This window comes from Hemiscyllium ocellatum, chromosome 50, assembly GCF_020745735.1.
Source record: "Hemiscyllium ocellatum isolate sHemOce1 chromosome 50, sHemOce1.pat.X.cur, whole genome shotgun sequence".
NCBI lineage: Eukaryota > Metazoa > Chordata > Chondrichthyes > Orectolobiformes > Hemiscylliidae > Hemiscyllium > Hemiscyllium ocellatum.
Genome location: NC_083450.1, coordinates 1,429,193 through 1,452,404, shown reverse-complemented (window position 1 = coordinate 1,452,404; position 23,212 = coordinate 1,429,193). Strand labels below are relative to the sequence as shown.

The 23,212-nt window shown below is 44.7% G+C and overlaps 1 protein-coding gene across 1 annotated transcript; it reads right to left on the bottom strand.

Annotated features, from left to right (window-relative positions):
* Positions 1 to 1,685: 1,685 nt before the first annotated feature.
* LOC132805492 (synaptic vesicle glycoprotein 2A-like) lies at positions 1,686 to 18,956 on the bottom strand. Its single transcript, XM_060820601.1, has 12 exons — positions 18,380 to 18,956; positions 12,995 to 13,175; positions 10,640 to 10,791; positions 7,980 to 8,113; positions 7,221 to 7,310; positions 6,424 to 6,534; positions 6,169 to 6,257; positions 4,202 to 4,366; positions 3,464 to 3,597; positions 2,890 to 3,093; positions 2,496 to 2,655; positions 1,686 to 2,000 (listed from the first exon to the last, which is right to left on the bottom strand). Exons 1-12 carry the CDS (start codon positions 18,954 to 18,956, stop codon positions 1,817 to 1,819), a joined length of 2,181 nt encoding a protein of 726 aa, XP_060676584.1. The 3' UTR covers positions 1,686 to 1,816.
* Between the last annotated feature and the right edge of the window lie 4,256 nt (positions 18,957 to 23,212).

Genomic DNA, 23,212 nt, shown 5'->3' with positions numbered 1-23,212 from the left:
ATTTGTAGCTCGGGTGTCCGTTGTTGTGGTTCTGCTCGCCGAGCTGGAAGTTTTTGCTGCCAACGTTTCGTTCCCTGGCTAGGGAACATCATCAGTGCTGTTGGAGCCTCGTGTGAAGCGCTTCACACGAGGCTCCAACAGCACTGATGATGTTCCCTAGCCAGGGAACAAAACGTTTGCAGCAAAAACTTCCAGCTCGGCGAGCAGAACCACAACAAAACCCTTGTACTTTTGAAGACCTCACTAATCTCTGGTTCTCTAGTTTCTTAAAGTGACACAACTGCCTCATTGGAAAAGTTTCTTCAACATTGAACTTCCTCCCTGGGTAGTGATCCAAATGTGTGAATCAAGACAGTGTGTTGGTAAGTTTTGACTGTTGGGTCCTCAACCCATCTTCATCCAGTGTCCAGTTAGAGTGCAGGAGACTGACTTGATTTTTCTCTTCACGATCCTGAGTGTTAAAGTAACTGTAGCTCCTCGGGAAATATAGATCAAAGGCAATCCAAAACAATTAAGATAAGGGGCACAGCCAGCAATGGATGGTCCACAGTTCTTTATTTATTTTGTTACAGCTTGGAGTAGATCTTTGCCATTGAGAGGCCTCTTTCTTTAAATATAATACAAAACAGCTAAAATTCAGACACACTACAATTGTACTCTATTATATCTGAAACTATACAGATAACCTCCATCTATCACAGGGTTTTATACAGACAGACAACAAGGCAGCAAGGAATAGTCGCACAACTGCACAAAAACAGTTACACACTCACACATACTAGTTTCTAAATCTATAGCATTCACAAGTCTGAACAAACCTCTCACCAGAGAATTAAAACGAGACGCAGAGTAGAAAAATATTTGGCGATTGACAACGGATCACTCCTTACAACAGCCACAGAGCCACTGATTGTCACCACATCGGCCTACTGTTAAGTGAGCACCATGGGTCGAGACAGGTACAGGAAAGGGAGACACAAGGAGTGAGGGATGGAAAAGGGAAAGGAGTTTCAACTTGTAATAAGATTCTGATTTTAATATTTCATTTGTAAATGATGACCAGACTCAAAGGGCTCAATTAGTGTGCTTAGGTTCATTAATTGGGTCTGGTTAGGAATTAACCAGTGACTGTGATGATTGTATCACTTCCCGCACACCAAGCCAGCCACAATCCTTTACTCCTTTGCCCCTCAACACATCTCTCTCACATACACGCACATACTCTCCAGTAATCACCAGTTTCAAATTGGAAGGAATAAATTCTCCCTGTGCTTCCCCAACATACCCAACAGCCCTGTGCTTCACCCTCGGACTTGATTATTGTATTGAATCTAACTGGGTAAGGTTACTCTGGACAGCTACACTAAAAATTGCACAAACTCTGCCTCATACCAGTAAATGAAAAATTGGATCACTGTACAGATCACATGATTAGGGCCTAGCAAACTATGCCTCAGGATTGGGCCTGGAATCTCAACCACACAGTATTTACACTTTGAGAATAATCCAGGAAATACATACATAACACTGCCATTCCTGAGCTTACATGGCAGATGATTTGTGCTCTGGGGGTTGTCAGGTTATTCTACTCTATGGGTTCTGTGCTCCTCCTACACCTTGTACCACTGTGGTCTGTACAGTGAGATTTGTGTACACAAATACCAGAAGGGTTTATTTACACCAGCAGGAGTTGGTAATGAGTTCTATAGAGTTTCATTTCTTGTCCACATGGGAAAACATACAAAAACAATATGAAAGAACGGAGAAAGATGAGTCACAGTGTCTACATCTACAGGGGCTCTGGCTGAAGCCAGACTCACTGCAGCACCTGGCCACGAGTCTCTGGGAGTTTTAGAGCCAGGTAACTGCCCAATGCCAGGGCAACAGAGGCCAACATGATGGGCACTGCTCTGGTAACTCCCACAAAGGATTGGAATATACTGATGCCCAGTACGGCCGCCAGCTTACACAGAGCATTGAGAAATCCGAAGGCTGTGGTCCTAGCAGAATAAAAAAAACACTGATTTAATAAACAGGGCAAAAGAAAACAGAATCAACACAGCTCGAACCATCACGAAAACCAACCTCCCACCCGTGGATTCCATCAACACTTCTCATTAATGTTTGCATCAAAGATTCCTCCCACCCTGGTTATGCTCTCTTCCAACCTCTCCATCAGGCAGAAGGTACAGAAACTTAAACACATGTGCCAACAACTTTGCTGTCTCAGAGAGAGAGAGAGAGAGAGAGAGGAGACTGGTGGTGATTTAACATGAGGGCCACCATACTTCAGGTAAGGGGAGAGTCCTTCATGGTAACCTCAGCCAGTGATGGGAATTGAACCCACGCTATTGGCTTCTTATGCATCACAAACCAGCTATCCAGCCAACTGAGCTAAACCAATCCAAGGGAGGGGTGCAGCCCATGGTTGACAAAGACAAGGTAAGGGTAACATTACCAGGAAACCAGCACCCTTGCAAGAGACTGACTCATACCGCTTATCAGATGGATAGAGCTCCACTGTAATGACATCGAGTGCGTTCCATGAAGCAATGCTGACTCCCCCGAATAGACAGAGCAGTGCGATCATCGCAGACTCATTATTACCAAAGGACACAAAGAAGCAGCTGATGCAGGAGAGTGTGCTGGAGCCAGCTAGTGGTAGGGGGGAAAAGAGATTAGAGAGAGAAAAGTTATTACACACTACAAAACTCCAGAAAATCTATCATCTGGATTATGGTATGGCCCAGTGATATGGTATAACTTGACTGGCTAGGACAGGGCTAGCAGTAAGGTGTAAGGAGGCACTTGCACATCAGTCAAAACAGCTGGAGCCCTGAGGAATGAGACACCATTCCATATACCTCATTTACTACTGCTGCCACTCACCCAGCATCCTAAGCCGACCGATCTTGTCCAAGAGAAGAGCAGACACTATGTTTCCAGGCAGTACAGCTAGAGATCCCAGGAAGCTAACAAAGTAGATCATGTAGGCATTGTTGTCATCGCTGAAGTCAAGCTGACAGCCCTCCTTACTGTGAAGGAACGTACTGTTTATCAGACGGCAGCCCATCAACTTATAGTCAAAGAAATCTGTATAAGCAATAACAGCAATAACAGTTCATCAGCATGACATTGCAAGGACATTCTAACTCTCCAGACAACTGAGAATCCAATTCCCCACTCCACCCTACATCTGAGTACTAATCAGGAGCAGACCCTCTAACTAAACTTCCAACCCCGAACATACATACATTCCCCATTGAGTCCACTCAGAGACACACTGTCCACTAGCATGCTGTTCCAATTAATATTGGGAAGAGCTTCAGACAGTCAACTTTCTGATAGATGCCCATAGGTTCCCCTTGATAATACAAACAAGCTCTCACCACCTAAGACAGTTAGATGGAGGGGAAGTGAGAGCAGTTGGTAGTCACAAGCACAAGACACGCAGCTAGTAAACCTGTATTGTAGAAGAGTGTTGAGATAAAGGTGCAGTTCTTGAAGAAACTGTTACTCGAGGTAATGTCTTCAAAATAACATTCTTCAAACAGGGAGTCCTCGAATATCACTGATTTCAGCTTCATCCCAATAAATCTGTCCAAGATAACAAGAAAGTAATATCATAATTATCTCTTAATGCTGCACTTTCAGCATGAAAATTGTTCTAACTCCTCTGTGAACATAAGGAGAGTGAGAGATAAGACCTTGGTGTGAGCGAGGGATCCCAAGCAACATTGCAGCCTCACTGCCTCTGAGCTTGTGACCCCTAAATTCCAGCTCACAGACCCTGCCTGGGGGTTGTAAGATAGACTTTTGAAGCCTTGCCCTGAAAGGACAGTTTTAAAATTTTCATACCAAACCAAGCATAGACAGGTAATGTCAAACAGATCCGCAATGTGTAAATGAATGGTAAGATAATCCACACCGTAAGGACTGGGAACACCTGATCTCTAATCTCAGGTCAGATAGAGATCAACTAGAGTTTCCAATCTGATTCCCAGCCTCGCATCTGGTGAGGCCATAACATGAGGTGGAGTGTGATGCCTGCTCAACTCCATTGCTTTCCCTGTCCCTCGGAGTGGATCCGTCTGGAAGACAACCAGTGCCCACAGCTGTAGGGAAGGTTGTGCTTCCATTAAGACTCTAATATTACACCTAGGACTCTCCGTGTCTTTGATGTAATTTTGTGGGCACTCACTTGTCATTGTAGTAATCACCATTCTTGTGAATTTGATTTTCAAGGGTAAAGTTAAAGGTGAAGTGTTCAACCTTCTCCTTGTAGAAGACTTTAGTGCGTGAGGAGTACTCCATCATCTGCAAATATTTGATCATGTCCGGGAACCATACTGTCAGACCATAGTAACTGAAGAACACAGAGCTTATGTCAGAAGGTTGTGTGGCAACCACACTCCAATTGTATTTCAGAAACATCAGTTTGGTTACAGAGTAAAAACTTTCTCTACATTGTTCCAATCAACCTCATCCAGAACAAGTATAGTGCAGTTTAGATACGGAGTAAATTCATCCTATGCTGTCCCCATCGAAACACTCCCAGAATAGATACAGTATGGGGTTATATACAGAAGAAACTTTCTCTACTATCTTAAACTGAAAGTAAAGTTGCCTTAATACTGTCCCCATTAAACACTCCTGGGATAGTGATAGCACAGGGTGAGATACAGAGTAAAGCTACCTCTACCCTGTCCCCTGTTAAACCCTCTCGGAACAGGGACAGCACAAGATTAGATAACTTCAAATAGTGAAGCTACCTCTACTTTTTAAAACTATAAGTAAATGGAAGTAAAACTTCCTTAACACTGTCCCAGTCAACACTCACAATTTGGGTAAGGCACAGGGTTAGTTACACTGTAAAGCACCCTTTATACTATCTCCCTCCTGCACCCCTACTCCCCAGAAACAACATACACTCAGAGGATGGGGAAAGCATGGGATCAGATACAGAATAAAGCTCATTCTACACTTCTCAAATATTCCCAGGACATTAACAACAGAATAAACTCCTCTTTTAAACTGAAAGTAAAGCTACCTTGATGCTGACCCTATCAAACACTCCCAGGACAGGGACAGCACAAGATAGATACAAAGTAAAGCTGCCTCTTTTCTCAACTGAAAGTCAAGCTCTCTGCCTGTCCTATCAAACACTGCCAGGGCAGGTACACCACAAGTTTAGAGATAGAGTAAAGGTTCCTTTACCTGTACCATCAAATATTGTCAGAGCAGGGACAGACTGGGGTTAAATAGAGAATACAGCTTTCTCCATGCTGTTCCCATCAAACATTCTCAAGGTTTGATACAGAGTAAAGCTGTCTCTATACTGCCCTCATCAAACACTGCCAGGACAGGGACAACACATCGTCAGATACAAAGTGTCACAAAGCTAGTTCCTTTTTTCTCTAAAAGTTGTTCAAGGAGACTCTGTCCTTGATTTTTTTCAGAGGGGTAATTAACTGGGCCAGGCTCTGATCAGTCAGGTTTGGTACAGAGATGAAAAGGATTTTGAGAGGCCTTTTGTTTATATGTAAACAGATGAGACTTCAGGCCAAAGTGGTCATGTTTTAGAAGTGACCTGTATAAAGAAAGGGGAATGGTCAGCTGTCTAGCTGAGCTGAGCAGTTTTAGTTCAGTCTGACCTGGTGAAGAGTTAAACAAGGAGCTGTGTGGAAATCCTCTCTCTTTTCTGCCCTACAACTTCAACCTGTAAGCATATGTTCCATTTATACTGGTTTTTAAAGGGAGTTTGCTTATTGTGATTGGGTTGCGCTTATTCGGAACAGCATAATTAAGTCTAATTGGATAGGCCGAGTTCTGGACGGGTTCTTTATTCTGTTCTTTGTGTTTCATTGTATAATTTTGTGAATAAATCTTTGTTTTAAAATCAAGTAGTCAACCTAGCTAACTCGATCTGGGTAATTATCACGGCACACTTCCTGAAACAAATGGCAAAGTTATGGTCTGAGCTGCTTGCTTAAAAATGTTTTGAGTGGTCTGGCTTAGTCCATAACAAGAGTAAAGCTCCTGCTCTACCATCTCCATCAGACACTCCTATGAAAAGTATAGCATGGATTTAGACATAACCTCCTTCTCCTTCTCCCTCCACACCCCGTCAAACACACTCGGTCTGTCAGGACTGAATAACAAACCAACCTAAAGGCCATTGTGAACCACACTGCCATCATAAGGAATGTTGTGCGGCGGTACTGGATCGAGAAACACTTCAGGAAGTTGCTCCGAACCTGCACAAACAGAAAATAAATGAATGAATGCATTACTGTCAATCCAATGCACAACCTAGTTCCCTGCTTTACCTTTATCTGTGTTCCACACCCCATAGGAGGGAAATTCTCATGGTACATGCACTTCCTGGCTGCATGATTTATAATTATGACTGAGGATGTATACCTGCTGAAAGATGTTGGTGAAGCGGACTAGCCAGCGTCGGTACCAAGTGCCTGTATCTGACTGGATCTCGATCAGTTCATCCAGCTGTTTGGGGGTTTTAATGTGCGTTACCTGTGGAAACACAAACAAACAACCAGCATTGAGCAAAGACGTAGTGCAGCTCAATAAAACTACTCATAATTAACTTTACTGCAGTGTTCAAAATCTTCTATGGCAATGGATATGCAAAAGATGCAGGAGAGCCAACCAGTGAATAAACTAACAATTGACATGCAGAATAGCATACCAAACCACAGCATAACCTTCATTCAAAGGGAACAAAATGATTGTGAAGCTTAAGAAAAATTGTCACATTTAATTTATCAGATAACAATCATCACTTAACTTGCAACTGTTCACTGAGACTCTTCAGCACCTACAAGACAAATTCAGGAATGGGCTGCAACACTCTCCACTTTTTCTGGATTAGGGCAGCTGCTACAATACTCCAGGAGTTCAACAACATCCAAGAAAGATAGCCTGTTTGATCAGCAGCACAAACCCTGGGTTAGATAGCGAGGAGAAATTAGCCAGGGTTCCTGGTCCTGATCATTGTCCAATGACCCCAGATAAGAGAGAGAGAGGTTAAATCAGCTAGAGCTTCTGCTCATGATCCATATCCAATGATCTGGAATTTAGAGAGGAGGGAAATCTCCATGCAGGGACTAGTTTATTAAAGAAAGCTAGCCTTGCCACAACCTGAAAAGCCTATCATTGACTCAAAGTTCAGTGAGTTGTGACCAAATCAAGATACTCACAGAGAAGACCCGTTCCGGGAAGCCTTTGGCCCTCATGTTGACGTCATGAACCTGCTTGAGAATCATCCAGCCCTCATCGTGTTTGCCATTCTGTCAGAAGATAGATAGAGCAGGTCACTCTGCCGGAATAATCTGCAAACTTTTCAGACTAATCAGATTTGTCACTGTCTCTCTCTGTCCGGTAGTTCCTCTAATGTGAGCAGTGCTGACACCTTTCCAGGTCTGAACTACTTGGATCCAAATACCAGCAGTTCCAATATCATAGCAATAAACTCAAGACAGAGACCCATACAGCATCTCATTCCAGACCACATTATGAAGGAAATACAACTCTCATTTTCAGTCAAGGAAGATACAGCACAGGGTGAAATACAGAGTAAAACTGCCTTGACTTCTAAACAAAGTAAAGCTTACTCTACACAGTCCCCATCAAACACTCGCAGGACAAGTACATCATGGGGTTACATACAGAAAAACATTCTGTCTACTCTTTTAAACTGAAAGTAAAACTCCCAAGTAAAGAGCTCTCTACAGTGTCCCCATCAGACACTCCAGGACAGGGACAGCACAGTTTTTGGAACAGAGTTGAGCCTTCTCTGCACTGTCCTCATCAAACACTCAGTATGGGGACAGCATGGGATTCAATACAGAGTAAAGCTCTCTAAATTAATGAAAATCTTCTGCCAGCCTTGTGCCTGTGGGTTGTGCTGAGGATTGTAAGCAAGCATGTAGTGAAAGAGGGGAAACAGTGGTAGTTACCTCTAGGTAGAAGCGAGGACTCTCAGGCATGAAGTTGAGGGCCACAATCGCAAAGACGGAGGGAAAGGCACAGACAAGAACAAAGACTCGCCAACTGTGGAACTGGTATGCTGATCCCATCTGGAAACTCCAGCCTGGAGGGAAAGGGAAGGAAAGGGAGAGGTGGGGGATGGAGGAGAGTGATTGAATTGAGACAGTGCAGGAAATTAAGAGAATTGGATGAGGACAGGATATGGGGATGGAACAAGATGGGAAGGGAAAGGATAGTGACAGGAAGGAGATCAAAGATGGGAAAGAGAGCAGTATGTGACATTAACACAAATAAAAGAGAACAGAAGTGTTGATATGAGATTAAAAACCCAATATCAAGGAAGATCATAGCATGATAATAAGCAGGGTAAGTAGATCAGAGGTAGGGGAGAAATGATAGAGAAAGTTCAGAGAAAAGAGTGTGACACAGTGTTACACAGAAGGGCTGAGTTACAATATTGTTGCATTTTATGAGGGTTCAATGATTTAATGCAAACCAGTCCTTACCTTCGGTAACGTTCAAGCAGCAGTGAACCTGACCTCGGTGGTGGGCAAGTTGTTGGAGGGAATCCTGAGGGACAGGATGTACATGTATTTGGAAAGGCAAGGACTGATTAGGGATAGTCAACATGGCTTTGTGTATGGGAAACCATGTCTCACAAACTTGATTGAGTTTTTTGAAGAGGTAACAAAGAAGATTGATGAGGGCAAAGCGGTGGACATGATCTGTCTGGACTTCAGTAAGGTGTTCAACAAGGTTCCCCATGGGAGACTGGTTAGCAAGGTTAGGTCTCATTGAATACAGGGGGAACTAGCCATTTGGATACAGAACTGGCTCAAAGGTAGAAGACAGAGGGTGGTAATGGAGGATTGTTTTTCAGACTGGAGGCCTGTGACCAATGGAATGTCACAAGGATCGGTGCTGGGTCCACTACTTTTCACCATTTATATAAATGATTTGGATGCGAGCATAAGAGGTATAGTTAGTAAGTTTGCAGATGACACCAAAATTGGAGGTGTAGTGGACAGCGAAGAAGGTTACCTCAGATTACAATGGGACCTTGATCAGATGGGCTAATGGGCTGAGAAGTGGCAGATAGAGTTTAATTTAGATAAATGTGAGGTGCTGCATTTTGGGAAAGCAAATCTTAGCAGGACTTGTACACTTAATGGTAAGGTTCTCGGGAGTGTTGTTGAACAAAGAGACTTTGGAGTTCAGGTTCATAGCTCCTTGAAAGTGGAGTCTCAGGTAGATAGGATAGTGAAGAAGGCGTTTGATATGCTTTCCTTTATTGGTCAGAGTATTGAGTACAGGAGTTGGGAGGTCATGTTGTGGCTGTACAGGATATTGGTTTGGCCACCTTTGGAATATTGCGTGCAATTCTGGTCTCCTTCCTATCGGAAGGATGTTGTGAAACTTGAAAGGGTTCAGAAAAGATTTACAAGGATGTTGCCAGGGTTGGAGGATTTGAATTATAGGGAGAGATTGAATAGGCTGGGGCTGTTTTCCCTGGAGCATCGGAGGCTGAGGGGTGACCTAATAGAGGTCTATAAAATCATGAGGGGCATGGATAAGATAAATAGACAAGGTCTTTTCCCTGGGGTCGAGGAGTCCAGAACTAGAGAGCATAGGTTTAGGGTGAGAGGGGTCAGATATAAAAGAGACCTAAGGAGCAGCTTTTTCATGCAGAGAGTGGTGCGTGTATGGAATGAGCTGCCAGAGGAAGTGGTGGAGGCTGGTAAAATTGCAACATTTAAAAGGCATTTGGATGCGTATATGAATAGGAAGGGTTTGGAAGGATATGGGCCGGGTGCTGGCAGGTAGGACTAGATTGAATTGGGATATCTGGTCGGCATGGACGGGTTGGAACAAAGGGTCTATTTCCATGCTGTACATCTGTATCACTCAGTGAGTCAGTGTAATATATCAGTATTAATTAGTTTCCCAGCACCAGTACAGAATGGGATTTGGTAGAGTTATGCTTCCTCTCCATTGTCCCCATTGAACACTCCTAGCACGTGTATAGTATGCGGTTACATACAGAGTAAAACTTCTTTGATGTTGTCCCCATCAAACACTTCCCCATACGAGACCAGCACAATTTATCTGTATTAACCACACTGGTGGTGCACCTGTTATTTGTGAACCGTGCTGGAATTTCACACCTAGTTTTAGATTAGATTCCCTACAGTATGGAAACAGGCCCTTCAGCCCTTCCACACACCCTCCGAAGAGCAACCCACACAGACCCATTCCCCTACATTTACCCCTAACTAATGCACCTAATACTGTGGGCAATTTAGCATGGCCAATTCACCTAACCTGCACATCTTTGGACTGTGGGAGGAAACTGGAGCACCCAGAGGAAACCCACACAGACACAGGGAGAATGTGCAAACTCTACACAGACAGTCGGCCAAGGCAGGAATCGAATCTAGGACCCTGGTGCTGTGAGGCACCAGTGCTAACCACTGAGTCACCGTGCCGCCGTGTTTTAGACACAATGATTGTGATATTGGCCTTGAACTCCCTGCATTATTGTCTGGTCCTTGACCCATCCTCAGTACTCCATCCCAGGTTGACTTGATATTTGTTGTGTAGCTCTTGCACCTGACTTTGATGCCCTTACCGTAGTGAGGGATGATGGCCCACGCCATTGCTGAGGCATAAATTCCTCCGATCATCCAGAACAGGCAAAGCCAGCTCAGGTGCTCCCCTCTCTTCTCCTGGGCGAGGAACTCCGAGAAGTAAGAAAACACAATGGGAATAGAACCACCAATTCTAGAGCAAGTGAATGAAAAAGGCTTGGTTACACACCACGATCTTACTTCAGTTGTTGGTAAAGTGTTGGAAAAGGTTATAAGAGATAGGATTTATAATCATCTAGGAAAGAATAATTTGATTAGGGATAGTCAGCATGGTTTTGCGAAGGGTAGGTCGAGCCTCACAAACCTTATTGAGTTCTTTGAGAAGGTGACCAAACAGGTAGATGAGAGTAAACTGGTTGATGTGGTGTATATGGATTTCAGCAAGGCGTTCGATAAGGTTCCCCACAGTAGGCTATTGTACAAAATGCGGAGGAATGGGATTGTGGGAGATATAGCAGTTTGGATCATGAATTGGCTTACTGAAAGAAGACAGAGGGTGGTGGTTAGTGGGAAATGTTCATCTTGGTGTCCAGTTACCAGTGGTGTACCGCAAGGGTCAGTGTTGGGTCCACTGTTGTTCATCATTTTTATAAACGATCTGGATGAGGGCTAGTAAATTTGCAGACGACACTAAGGTCGGTGGAGTTGTGGATAGTGACGAAGGATGTTGTAGGTTACAGAGAGACATAGATAGGCTGCAGAGCTGGGCTGAGAGGTGGCAAATGGAGTTTAGTGCAGACAAGTGTGAGGTGATTCACTTTGATCGGAGTAACCGGAATGCAAAGTACTGGGCTAATGGTAAGATTCTTGGTAGTGTAGATGAGCAGAGAGATCTCTGTGTCCATGTACACAGATCCTTGATAGTTGCCACCCAGGTTGACAGGGTTGTTAAGAACTGAAAATGTGTTGCTGGAAAAGCGCTGCAAGTCAGGCAGCATCCAAGGAGCAGGAGAGTCGACGTTTCGGGCATGAGCCCTTCTTCAGGAATGCCCAAAACATCGATTCTCCTGTTCCTTGGATGCTGCCTGACCTGCTGCACTTTTCGAGTAACACATTTTCTACTCTGATCTCCAGCATCTGGAACCATGAGGTTATGCTGCAGCTGTACAAACTCTGGTGCGGCTACACTTGGAGTATTGTGTACAGTTCTGGTCACCGCATTATAAGAAGGATGTAGAAGCTTTGGAAAGGGTGCAGAGGAGATTTACTAGGATGTTGCCTGATATGGAGGGAAGGCCTTACAAGGAAAGGCTGAGGGACTTGAGGCTGTTCTCATTAGAGAGAAGAAAGCTGAGAGGTGACTTAATAGAGACATATAAGATAATCAGAGGGTTAGATAGGGGGGACAGGGAGAGCCGTTTTCCAAGAATGGTGACGGCAAGCACGAGGGGGCATAGCTTTAAACTGAACGGTGATAGATATAGGAGATGTCAGAGGTAGTTTCTTTACTCACAGTAGTAAGGGTATGGAATGCTTTGCCTGCAACGGTAGTAGATTCGCCAAGTTTAAGGGCATTTAAGTCGTCATTGGACAAGCATATGGATGTACGTGGAATAGTGTAGGTTAGATGGGCTTCAGATTGGTATGACAGGTCGGCACAACATCGAGGGCTGAAGGGCCTGTACTGCGCTGTAATGTTCTGTGTTCTATAATTTGTTCAGCACCATCATTGAAGCTGGTTTTCCTTTCAACAAAGAAATTTGCAGCGAGAGCAGTTTACAGGGAAATAGTGAGTGAGGACAGTTACCAGACATTTCTCCCAATACCTCTGCATGAACAGATAGTGAGATTTAGATGCTCTCTCTTTGCAGGCTATGAGTTTCTCTTTTATTGATCTCACATGACCAGGAACCTACAAAATGTTATCAGCTAGCTGTCACTTCATTCAGAAAACCACTGCCTCCGTTCTGTCTGGCTGTTCCAGGGAAAGGCAGTGTTATGTATATGTCTCTCAATGAACTTCAATAAACACAAGGTTTTAAACTATAAATATATCTTTACACAGCCTCTTTGTGTAGGCAGTGTCATAATCCAAAAATAATGTCATTATACCAGGAGGTGACTGGACAGTGATCAGGAGCAGAAACCCTGGTTAAATTTCCCCTCTGTCTTTAGCCCAGGGGTTAATGGACAGTAATCCTGCCTAATTTCCCCACCCTAGTAATGGCATGTACTCCCCATAAGAATTGTGATCTTGGCTAGTAAAAGGAATGATTCATTCCTGGATCACAGTGTGGGGTTCTCCTGGAAGTTAACCCACATCAGGGAAGGCAGGCTAACACAACACAACTTTCAGAATGAGGAAGGGTGCAAGGAAGCAGAGCAGTCTACATTACCCAACACCAGAGAGAAGTCTGCAGAACAGGAAGGTCCCATATCCTTGCACAAAGGATGAGAAGAAAGCGCAGACACTGTTTACTGAAAGAGAGATGAGCAGACACTGCCTGCGGCCCATTCTGTCTGCAAGACCTCCCCAGAGGAAGGCCCCCACCATCATCCCCAAATATACGATTAGCCCTGCAACAGAAAAACAACAGTCAGAATGAGACACTCAGTGTATACTGAGCTACCCAACTAGTTCAACCTCTTCACAGGCTGTCCTTAACCTGTCACACTTGAGTCTCCTGTTTGGCTGATCAACCACACACTTTACCGTTTTTTTTTTCTGTAGCTCAGTGAGCAGTATCACTCCATATATCACACGCCAAGTCTCATAACTCATTGTCCTGTCTTTCCTGTCATATATTGATAATGTTTCTAAGTTAAGAAGGGTCCTGCTGGAGATACATGGTGAATTCTCAGCAGTATCAGGATACATTGAGGGAGAAGAGATTTAGAGGGCTATTAGACTCGAGGTATTGGTCATTTCCCCACAGAAACAGAGTCTTCAGTTCACTTGCTTAGTCTTTTACCTCCTGTTTATCCTTGAATTCTTTAAAGTTATTTTATCTGAATTTCCTTTCAAATACACTGATGGTCTGTTTCCAACACACTAATGGGTAGCAAGTTCCTGATCGTCAGCATTTACTGCATCACTGAAGTGCATTCCACATTAAATGATACTCCACATTAAAGTCTGCCTATCCAGCTAGTCTCTCTGTGTCTGTAGTGAAACAGAATCATCCTCAGCATCGTAGCTTCAAGAATCATTGGTAACATCGGCAAATGTTGAAGTGTTACTCTGCATTCCATATCATTAATGTACATCAAAGGGATGCAGGGCTCCTAGCACAGACCCTAGGAGAACCTCACTGTCTGTCACTCTCTAGTCTAAGAAACACTCATTTGACACAACTCACTATTTTCAGTCCTTATCACTTTTTATCCAACTGTGATCCTCTTATTTCATGAACCCCAGTTTTGTTAACCTGAGTTTTTTGTGGTGGAACATTGTTAAAGACCTACCTAAAATCAATAATATTTATAGACTGTTACAATACGGGGTTAAACCCCCCCCTCCCCCACCCCCGCTAATTTTAAACCAGCAACACAGAAATGATTTATCCTGTGCAATAATCTGTGAAAATGCAAAAGGCCAAGAACTATTTAAAGTAAAAATTAACAACTTTATTTCTTACAATATAACAGAGAACAATTAACTAACAACTCTTTACAACTCCTTCCTATAACCTATCTTTTACTTTCCCTTCTATAATGCTAGTCTGACAAAACCTCCAATTAAGATTTACAGAAAAATTAAAATTTCAAAACCAGCCAGCTGTTGAATCTTCTCTTTGAATCTTCCTCTGTAGATTTGCTCTCCAAGTTGGTGTCAATCTTTTTCTCTGTGCAAACTCCTTCTCCAGACAGGTACCTCTCAGAGAGTTCTCACTAGCAGCCTACAGCTGTTGGCCCTTTGGCAGTTCTCCTCCAACTGTTCAATTTTGTTTCGGTTTTATACCCCAAAGCATTGGATCATTTCATCGGTCTTAATATCGTCAAAATACTAAATTCAAACTTGATTGGAGTTTGGTATTTTGGAGGATAATTTAAACTGATTGGCCAAATTGGAATTTGTTTTGTTGACTCCAGGCAACCCAGTTAATCTAGATGTTCGACCAAATATTATGTTGTTACCTTATTCAGAACACTTGGTGCTCAGGTAGTTCTGCTAGCTTTTAACTCTCTTACAGGTACAGTACCCCTTACACCTTCATAACAAGACAACAATGTATTCCTTTCAGCTACTTTCGCTGGAACTTCACCAAAAAATGGAATATACAGTAGCGCCTTGACATGCGAATGACCCCGTTCACAAACAAATCGGTTTACGAACAGGATCGTACATAAAATTTTGCTTCAACGTACATATGAAATTCAAGGTACGAACGAAGGTCCGAACGCAAAAAGCCCATGTGCGACCACGTGGTTTCATTGTTCTGCTTTGCTACGCGCTTGTTGAACGCAACAGCTCTCGGTCCCCTCGTGATCTCATTCAGTTTGTCTTTGGCGCGTGCACTGTGAACAGCGTTCGTTGCTACGTCCAAACATTCTTACACTATCCAAACAATGGGAAAAATTGATTCAGTTCGCGAACTTGTCGTTTCGCAAACCGGGTCCCGGAACAGATTAAGTTCGTAAGTCGAGGCGCTACTGTAGTTAGTAAAGCACAATCTGCCTTTCACACATTCATGCTAGTCTCCTTAACAAATACAAATCTCTCCTCGTGCCTGCTCACCTGCTCCTGGATCGCTATTTCTAAAAGCCCTCCTACCAGTAACGTTAAATTGACTTGCCGGTACTTAACTAAGAAAAAAACCCGAAAGAACTGTGGATGCTGGAAATCAAAACCAGAAACTGCTGGGGCAGCTCAGCAGGTCTGGTAGCATCTGTGGAGAGAAATCAGAGTTCACGTTTTGGGTCCAGAGTGACACTTCCTCAGAACTTAACTAAGAATGTCTTCACATTCTTTCTTCAGTAATTATGTCAAATTTCCCATTCTGCAGTCTTCTGCCATCTCCCCCGTGCCCAGGGCAGATTGGAAGATTATGACAACCCTTTAATGTCTCCACTGCTCATTTTCTTTAATTTTAAGTGATTTATCCACTCTTTTCCAATACATTCTTCCTATCAATTTTCACCTCATTCATTCACTACCATTTCTATGTACTAATTTTATCAGTTCATTCTTCCTTAGTCACTAATGCAAAGTACTTATGATATATTATAGCCTTGCCTTGCACCACTAAGCGTTGACCACCCTTTTTGTCCTGAATAGGAACCCTCTGTTGTTTATGATTGACGTATGATTTATATGTTGCTACAAGACGTTTTGGCTTCAATGTTAACTGCCGTTCTGTTCCCATATTCTTTTTGTTTGTCAGTCTAACTTTTTCCACTTCATTTCCCCTATTAACATACTGCATTTGGCCTGATCCTCACAAAAGAATTCCCCTGATGGGAATCATGCACTCTTTTATTGTTTCATTATATACTCCATTTCTCTGGTCATACATAGTCTAATGGATGAGGAGACATTTCCTCCAGTTAAATATTGGGAAGGCTAAAGCCATTGGCTTCGGTTATCAACACAAATTCTGTTCCTTAGTCTCTTTTCTACTCATCCTCCAGGTAACTGAGTCTGATCATGTTATTTAAAATTTTGCATCACATTTGACCCTGAGATGAGCATCTGACCAGATATCTACTCTATCACCAAGGAAGTCTCTTTCACAACATTGACCTGCTCCACACATCTCAATTAACCTGAAGTCCTCATTATTCATGCCTTTGTTAACTCTAGATTTGACTATTCCATTATTCTTGGTTAGTCTCCCAAATTCTAGTCTCTGTAATTTGAAGTAATTCAAAGGATGAGCCTTGGAGGCATGTAAAGGATATTAAATCAGTTACACGAGTGAGAAGATAGAATTCTATTTCACAGCCTTGAAGTGATGAGGACCCCTGAGACAGCATGTCCCTCTCTGAGTTACAGTGAGATGATGAAGGATATGTGAATGGTGTTGGACTGTTCTGATTTAATGCTCTTTCTATTCTATGTCCCTGAAGAGTGGGTCACTGTCATTGTGAGATGCACTTGAGCTGATTGCAAACTGCGACACCAACAGCCTCTAAAACACCTTGAGTATGTGAGCAGCCTCAATCAATGGTGGAAATGTGTTGCTGGAAAAGCGCAGCAGGTCAGGCAGCATCCAAGGAGCAGGAGAATCGACGTTTCGGGCATGAGCCCTTCTTCAGGAATGAGAAGAGTGTGTCCAGCAGGCTAAGATAAAAGGTAGGGAGGAAGGACTTGGGGGAGGGGCATTGGAAATGCGATAGGTGGAAGGAGGTTAAGGTGAGGGTGATAGGCCGGAGTGGGGTGGGGGCGGAGAGGTCAGGAAGAAGATTGCAGGTTAGGAGGGTGGTGCTGAGTTCGAGGGATTTGACTAAGACAAGGTTGGGGAAGGGGAAATGAGGAAGCTGGAGAAGTCTGAGTTCATCCCTTGGGGTTGGAGGGTTCCCAGGCGGAAGATGAGGCGCTCTTCCTCCAACCGTCGTGATGCTATGGTCTGGCGATGGAGGAGTCCAAAGACCTGCATGTCCTTGGTGGAGTGGGAGGGGGAGTTGAAGTGTTGAGCCACGGGGTTGTTGGGTTGGTTGGTCCGGGTGTCCCAGAGGTGTTCTCTGAAACGTTCCGCAGTAGGCGGCCTGTCTCCCCAATATAGACGAGGCCACATCAGGTGCAGCGGATGCAGTAAATAATGTGTGTGGAGGTGCAGGAGAATTTGTGGCGGATATGGAAGGATCCCTTGGGGCCTTGGAGGGAAGTAAGGGGAGGAGGTGTGGGCGCAAGTTTTGCATTTCTTGCGGTTGCAGGGGAAGGTGCCGGGAGTGGAGATTGAGTTGGTGGGGGGTGTGGACCTGACGAGGGAGTCATGGAGGGAGTGGTCTTTTCGGAACGCTGATAGGGGAGGGGAGGGAAATATATCTCTGGTGGTGGGGTCCGTTTGGAGGTGGCCGAAATGACAACGGATGATATGATGTATCTGGAGGTTGGTGGGGTGGTAGGTGAGGACCAGTGGGGTTCTGTCTTGGTGGCGGTTGGAGGAGCGGGGCTCAAGGGCGGAGGAGCGGGAAGTGGAGGAGATGCGGTGGAGAGCATCGTCGATCACGTCTGGGGGGAAATTGCGGTCTTTGAAGAAGGAGGCCATCTGGGTTGTTCGGTATTGGAACTGGTTCACTCCAGCCTATCACCCTCACCTTGACCTCCTTCCACCTATCGCATTTCCAACGCCCCTCCCCCAAGTCCCTCGTCCCTACCTTTTAACTTAGCCTGCTGGACACCCTTTCCTCATTCCTGAAGAAGGACTCATGCTCCTTGGATGCTGCCTGACCTGCTGCGCATTGCCAGCAACACATTTTCAGCTCTGATCTCCAGCATCTGCAGTCCTCACTTTCTCTTCCAGTCTCAGTCAATGGTCCGCTCTGTGTGTGTCTAATAACCTGCAGCACTATGTGTGTGTAGGCCACACACAGACCCCAGCAACCGAACAAACCCAGTGGCGAAGGTATCAAACCTACACGCGCACACAGGGAGTGTGGAGTCTGGTCTTGTCCCACATGCACATACAAAGGCAACAGAGCAGTATGTGGGTCACACAGCAGTGTCTGGGAACTACACAAATAGACACAGAGGAGCAGACCCCTGAGCATACATATACTTATGTGAATTCCATTGATTCTGTTTGAGCAGTTTTGGATTGAATGCTCATTGTACTTACCGAGCATGCCTTTGTTGGAGTCAGATAAACACATGTCCTTCTCAGCACTGGGCAGCACAAACCCAACCACAAAGACCTCCACCCCATCTGCCATGAGTGCCAGGCCCAGAACAAAGTACAAGGTCCACTGGAAGCGACCATGACCACATTCCTGTAAGATGAGCTCATACTGCTGGGCCAGCTGTTCCTTCTCCTTCTCCCGTTCCCCTTCCATCTCCTCATAGTCCCTGAAATCATCCACCATGGGCTGCGTGCTTGCTATGTGGTCATCTGCCATCTTGTTGGCGTGGGGGATGCCCTGATATTCCCCCTCATAGATCTCGTCTTCCTCATCATGGCCTTCAGTGGCATCGCTCGAGCCTCCTTCTTCATCGTTTCCACCTGAGTAGCTATATTGTGGCTGGTAGTCATCGTCATCGTCCTCTTCCTGGAAGCGTGTGTAAGAGCGCCGACTGTATTCATCGTGGAGTCGGTCTGTACCTTTGGCTACCTTTTTAGCTGCCTGCCGCTTCACTTCCTTAGCAATGTCCTTGGCCCCTCTGATGAAGGCTGTCCGGTCTTTGAAGTTGTCATCCATGGCGACCTGGCTCAGGAGATGTGTGGGGACTTTCAGGAAGTTTGACCGTGCCAGTCACATCCAGGAGTGAAACTTGGGTGAGGTAGTCACAGGGAACACAGGTTCCAGATGGAGAATCTCAGTGGAGCAGGCAGGAATTGGACAAGGAGAGTGACGAAGATGGAGAACAAGCAGTAGCTGACCCAGGACAGCAAATGGAAGCTGAGTCCAGAGAGGAAGCAGGAAACAAGCCAGGAGAACAAGTAGGAGTCCAAATCAAAGATGATCACACAAAGACAGGGATATACCTAATGATTTAAAATAAAGGCAGTATTAGGGAGTAGAGTAGGATGGTAACTTTGTCACAATGTATTAGCTTTAATTGCTGGTTCAGCTGATCCTAAAAAAAGAAATAAAGAGTCAAATGGATTTTATTGGTCACAGTGACACCAGCATGGACTTGGAACTGTTTGAGCAGAGTTGTTCGACTAAAGGAAGCAGAATTGTTGAAACTATGCCAAGGTAGGGGCTCACAGTTTGCAGCCTGTCTCCCACACTGAGCCCTGTGAAAGTTTAATTACACCAGAGTGGATCAGACAGAAAGTGCTCCCACAGGAGTGAAGGCTGGAATAATGCACAAAGATTAGATTTCTTAGATAGTTGACAATTTCACGGCATTAGCGCAGCAGGTCAGGCAGCATCCAAGGAACAGGAAATTCGACGTTTCGGGCATAATCCCGAAACGTCGAATTTCCTGTTCCTTGGATGCTGCCTGACCTGCTGCGCTTTTCCAGCAACATATTTTCAGCTCTGATACTCCAGCATCTGCAGACCTCACTTTCTCCTCAATTTCACAGCATTAGACAGCCGACCAGTGGGTGGGTTGGAGACAGTTAGCCAGAGCTTGTATGACAGTACCCTCTCGAAATGGATAATGTAGGACTGGTCTTTACCCGGGACTGTGTATGTGGCTCCATATTAAGGAGCAGAGACAGATTGCAAAGCTGGACAGAGAGAGAGAGAGCCAGACAAAGAGAGGAGACAGAGACAGGGAGACTGGGCCAGACTCGGAGAGGGAGGCAGGACTGTAGAGGGACAGAGGGTTGTGCAGAGAGAGAGAGACATGGGCAGAGAGAAAAAGGACAAGGGCAGAGAAAAGGAGACAGGGGACCAAGAAAGATGAGGTGGGGGCAGAGGGGTAGAGACATGACAGAGAGATCAGAGAACCCTGATATCAAAGGACATAAATGTTAGAATTAAAAAGAAAAGAGAAGCTTATAGCAGATATCAAAGGTTCACCAAGGCAGAGACCCCAGAGAAGTCTATAAAGTACAGGGGAGGAGGATCATAATGAGGAATTTAGGAAATCAAAGAGAGTGTATAAGAAAGCATTGACTGGTAGAATAAAGGAAAATCCAATGGGACTTTTTAACCACATAAAGAGCAAGGGAATAATTAAAGAAAGAGTAGGACCTATTAGGCACCTTAGAGATAAGACATAGGCCCAGTCTGAATTGAATACTTTACCGTTGTTGTGGGTATGTTCACCGAGCTGGGAAGTTGATTTGCAGACATTCTGTCCCCTGTCTCGGTGACATGTACAGGGCTCTGGAGCCTCCTGTGAGGTACTGCTGTACGGTGTCTTCTAGGATTTGGTTCTGCTCCTGCTGCTTCAGGTTACCACTCCCATTAGTTCACTGTTGTGGCCTGTATATTAGGTCTCTTAGCTATATCAGGTGTTTGTTGATGGAGTCCATGGACGAGTGCCATGCTTCTCGATCCAATATTCTGGCCACTACAGCAAACTACCGGAACCGGCAGCCAGGAAAGCCATTTAGTCTAAGGCGGATGTTATTAGAAAGAATGCTGAGGGACAGAAGATATCTGCACTCAGAGGTATACAGATTAATCACATGTACTCAGCATGGACATGTTAAGGGAAAGTCATGTTTGACAACTTATATCAAATTTTTTGTGGTGGAAACCAGGAGTAAAAGTAATGCATTTAATGTGAGGTGTTGCATTTTGGAAAGGTAAATTGGACAGGACTTATACACCTAACGATAAGGTCTTGGGGAGTGTTGCTGAACAAAGAGACCTTGGAGTGCAGGTTCATAGCTCCTTGAAAGTGGAGTCGCAGGTAGACAGGATAGTGAAGAAGGTGTTTGGTATGTTTGTTGTGGTTCTGTTCACCGAGCTGGGAGTTTGTGTTGCAGACGTTTCGTCCCCTGTCTAGGTGACATCCTCAGTGCTTGGGAGCCTCCTGTGAAGCACTTCTGTGATCTTTCCTCCAGAGGATGTCACCTAGACATAGGACGAAACGTCTGCAACACAAGTTCCCAGCTCGGCGAACAGAACCACAACAATCAGCACCCGAGCTACAAATCTCCTCCCAAACTTTGATTTGGTATGTTTGTTGTTATTGGTCAGTGCATTGAGTATAGGAGTTGGGAGGTCATGTTGCAGTTGTACAAGACATTGTTTGGGTACATTACTTTTGGAGTACTGCATGCAATTCTGGTCTCCCTGCTGTAGGCAGACTGTTGTGAAACGTGAAAGGGTTCAGAAAAGCTTTACAAGGATGTTGCCAGGATTGGAGGATTTGAGCTAAAGGGAAAGCCGAATAGACTGGGGCTGTTTTCCCTGGAGCGTCAGAGGCTGAGGGGTAACCTTATAGAGGTTTATAAAATCATGAGGAGCATGGATAGGGTAAACAGATAATCGGGAATCCAAAACTAGAGGGCATAGGCTTAGGGTGAGACGTGAAAGATTAAAGGACCTAAAGGGCAACTTTTTCACCCAGAGGGTGGTACGTGTATGGAATGAGCTGCCAGAGGAAGTGGTGGAGGCTGGTACAATTACAACATTTAAGAGGCATCTGGATGAGTGTATGATTTGGAAGGGTTTGGAGGGATATGGGCCAAATGCTGGCAAATGGAACTAGATTAATTTAGGATATCTGGTCAGCATGGAGGAGTTGGACAGAACTGAAAATGTGTTGCTGGAAAAGCGCAGCAGGTCAGGGGAAAGAGCAGGAGAATTGACATTTTGGGCATGAGGCCTTCTTCAGGAAAGAAGCCTGTTTTCATGCTGTACATCTCTATGACTTGGTGTGGTCTGCATGAGCTTTAGCAAGGCTTTTGATTAGATCCCTCATGGCAGATTGGTCAACAATGTGAATTCATGGGATCCAAGACCAGGAGACACATCAGATCCAAAATTGGCTGTGAGGCAGGAACCAGAGGGTGATGAGTGAGACATATTTCTGTGAATAGAAATTTGTTTCTAATGAGGTTCCATAGAGCTTGGTGCTGGGGCCCTTACCACTTGTATATATTAATGATTTGGACTTAAATGGGAGGGGGGTGGGGGGGGGGGGGGGGAAAGAGTGCCATCAACAAGTTTGCACATGACACAAAAATTGGTCAGGTGATAAATAGTGAGAAGGGTAGCCGTAAAGTGCAGGAGGATGATGGTCAGCTCAGCAGGATAGTGGCAAATGGAATTCAATCAGGAAAAGTGTGAAGTATTGCACTTGGAGAGGCCTAACAAGGCAAGGGATGACACAGTTGAATGAAAGGACCCTGTAAAGTACTGAGTGACCTTGGTGAATAGTTCTACAGGTGCCTAAAGGTGGCATGGCGTGTAGATAAGGTGGTTAAGAAGGCGTGTGGAATACTTGCCTTTATTAGCTGAGGTCTGGCACACAAGAGCAAGGAGGTAATGCTGGATCTGTATAAAGTGCTGCTGTGGCCACATCTAGTCTACTGTGTGCAGTTCGGGTCCCCACGTTATGGTCAGGATGGGAAAGCACCAAAAGGAGCAGAGGAGGTTTACAAAGATGCTGCCTGGACCAGAGAGTTTGAGCTATAAGGAACGAATTGGTACATTTGGGTTGGTCTCCTTAGAACAGCAACGGTTGAGAGACGATCTAATAGAGGTGTATAAGATTATGATGGCTGAATGGTCTCTGTGGAGAAGGTGAGGTCTGCAGATGCTGGAGATCAGAGCTGAAAATGTGTTGCTGGAAAAGTGCAGCAGGTCAGGCAGCATCCTGATGAAGGGTTTATGCCCGAAACGTCGAATTTCCTGTTCTTTGAATGCTGCCTGATCTGCTGCGCTTTTCCAGCAACACATTTTCAGCTCTGAATGGTCTCTGTGCAATGAATGTCCAAGAGTCAATTAGGGCCAGAGAGAGGGGTATGGTAGAGAGAAAGATGAAGCAGAGAGAGAAAAGGATGGGCAGAGAGAGGGACAGAGACAAGGACAGAAAACAT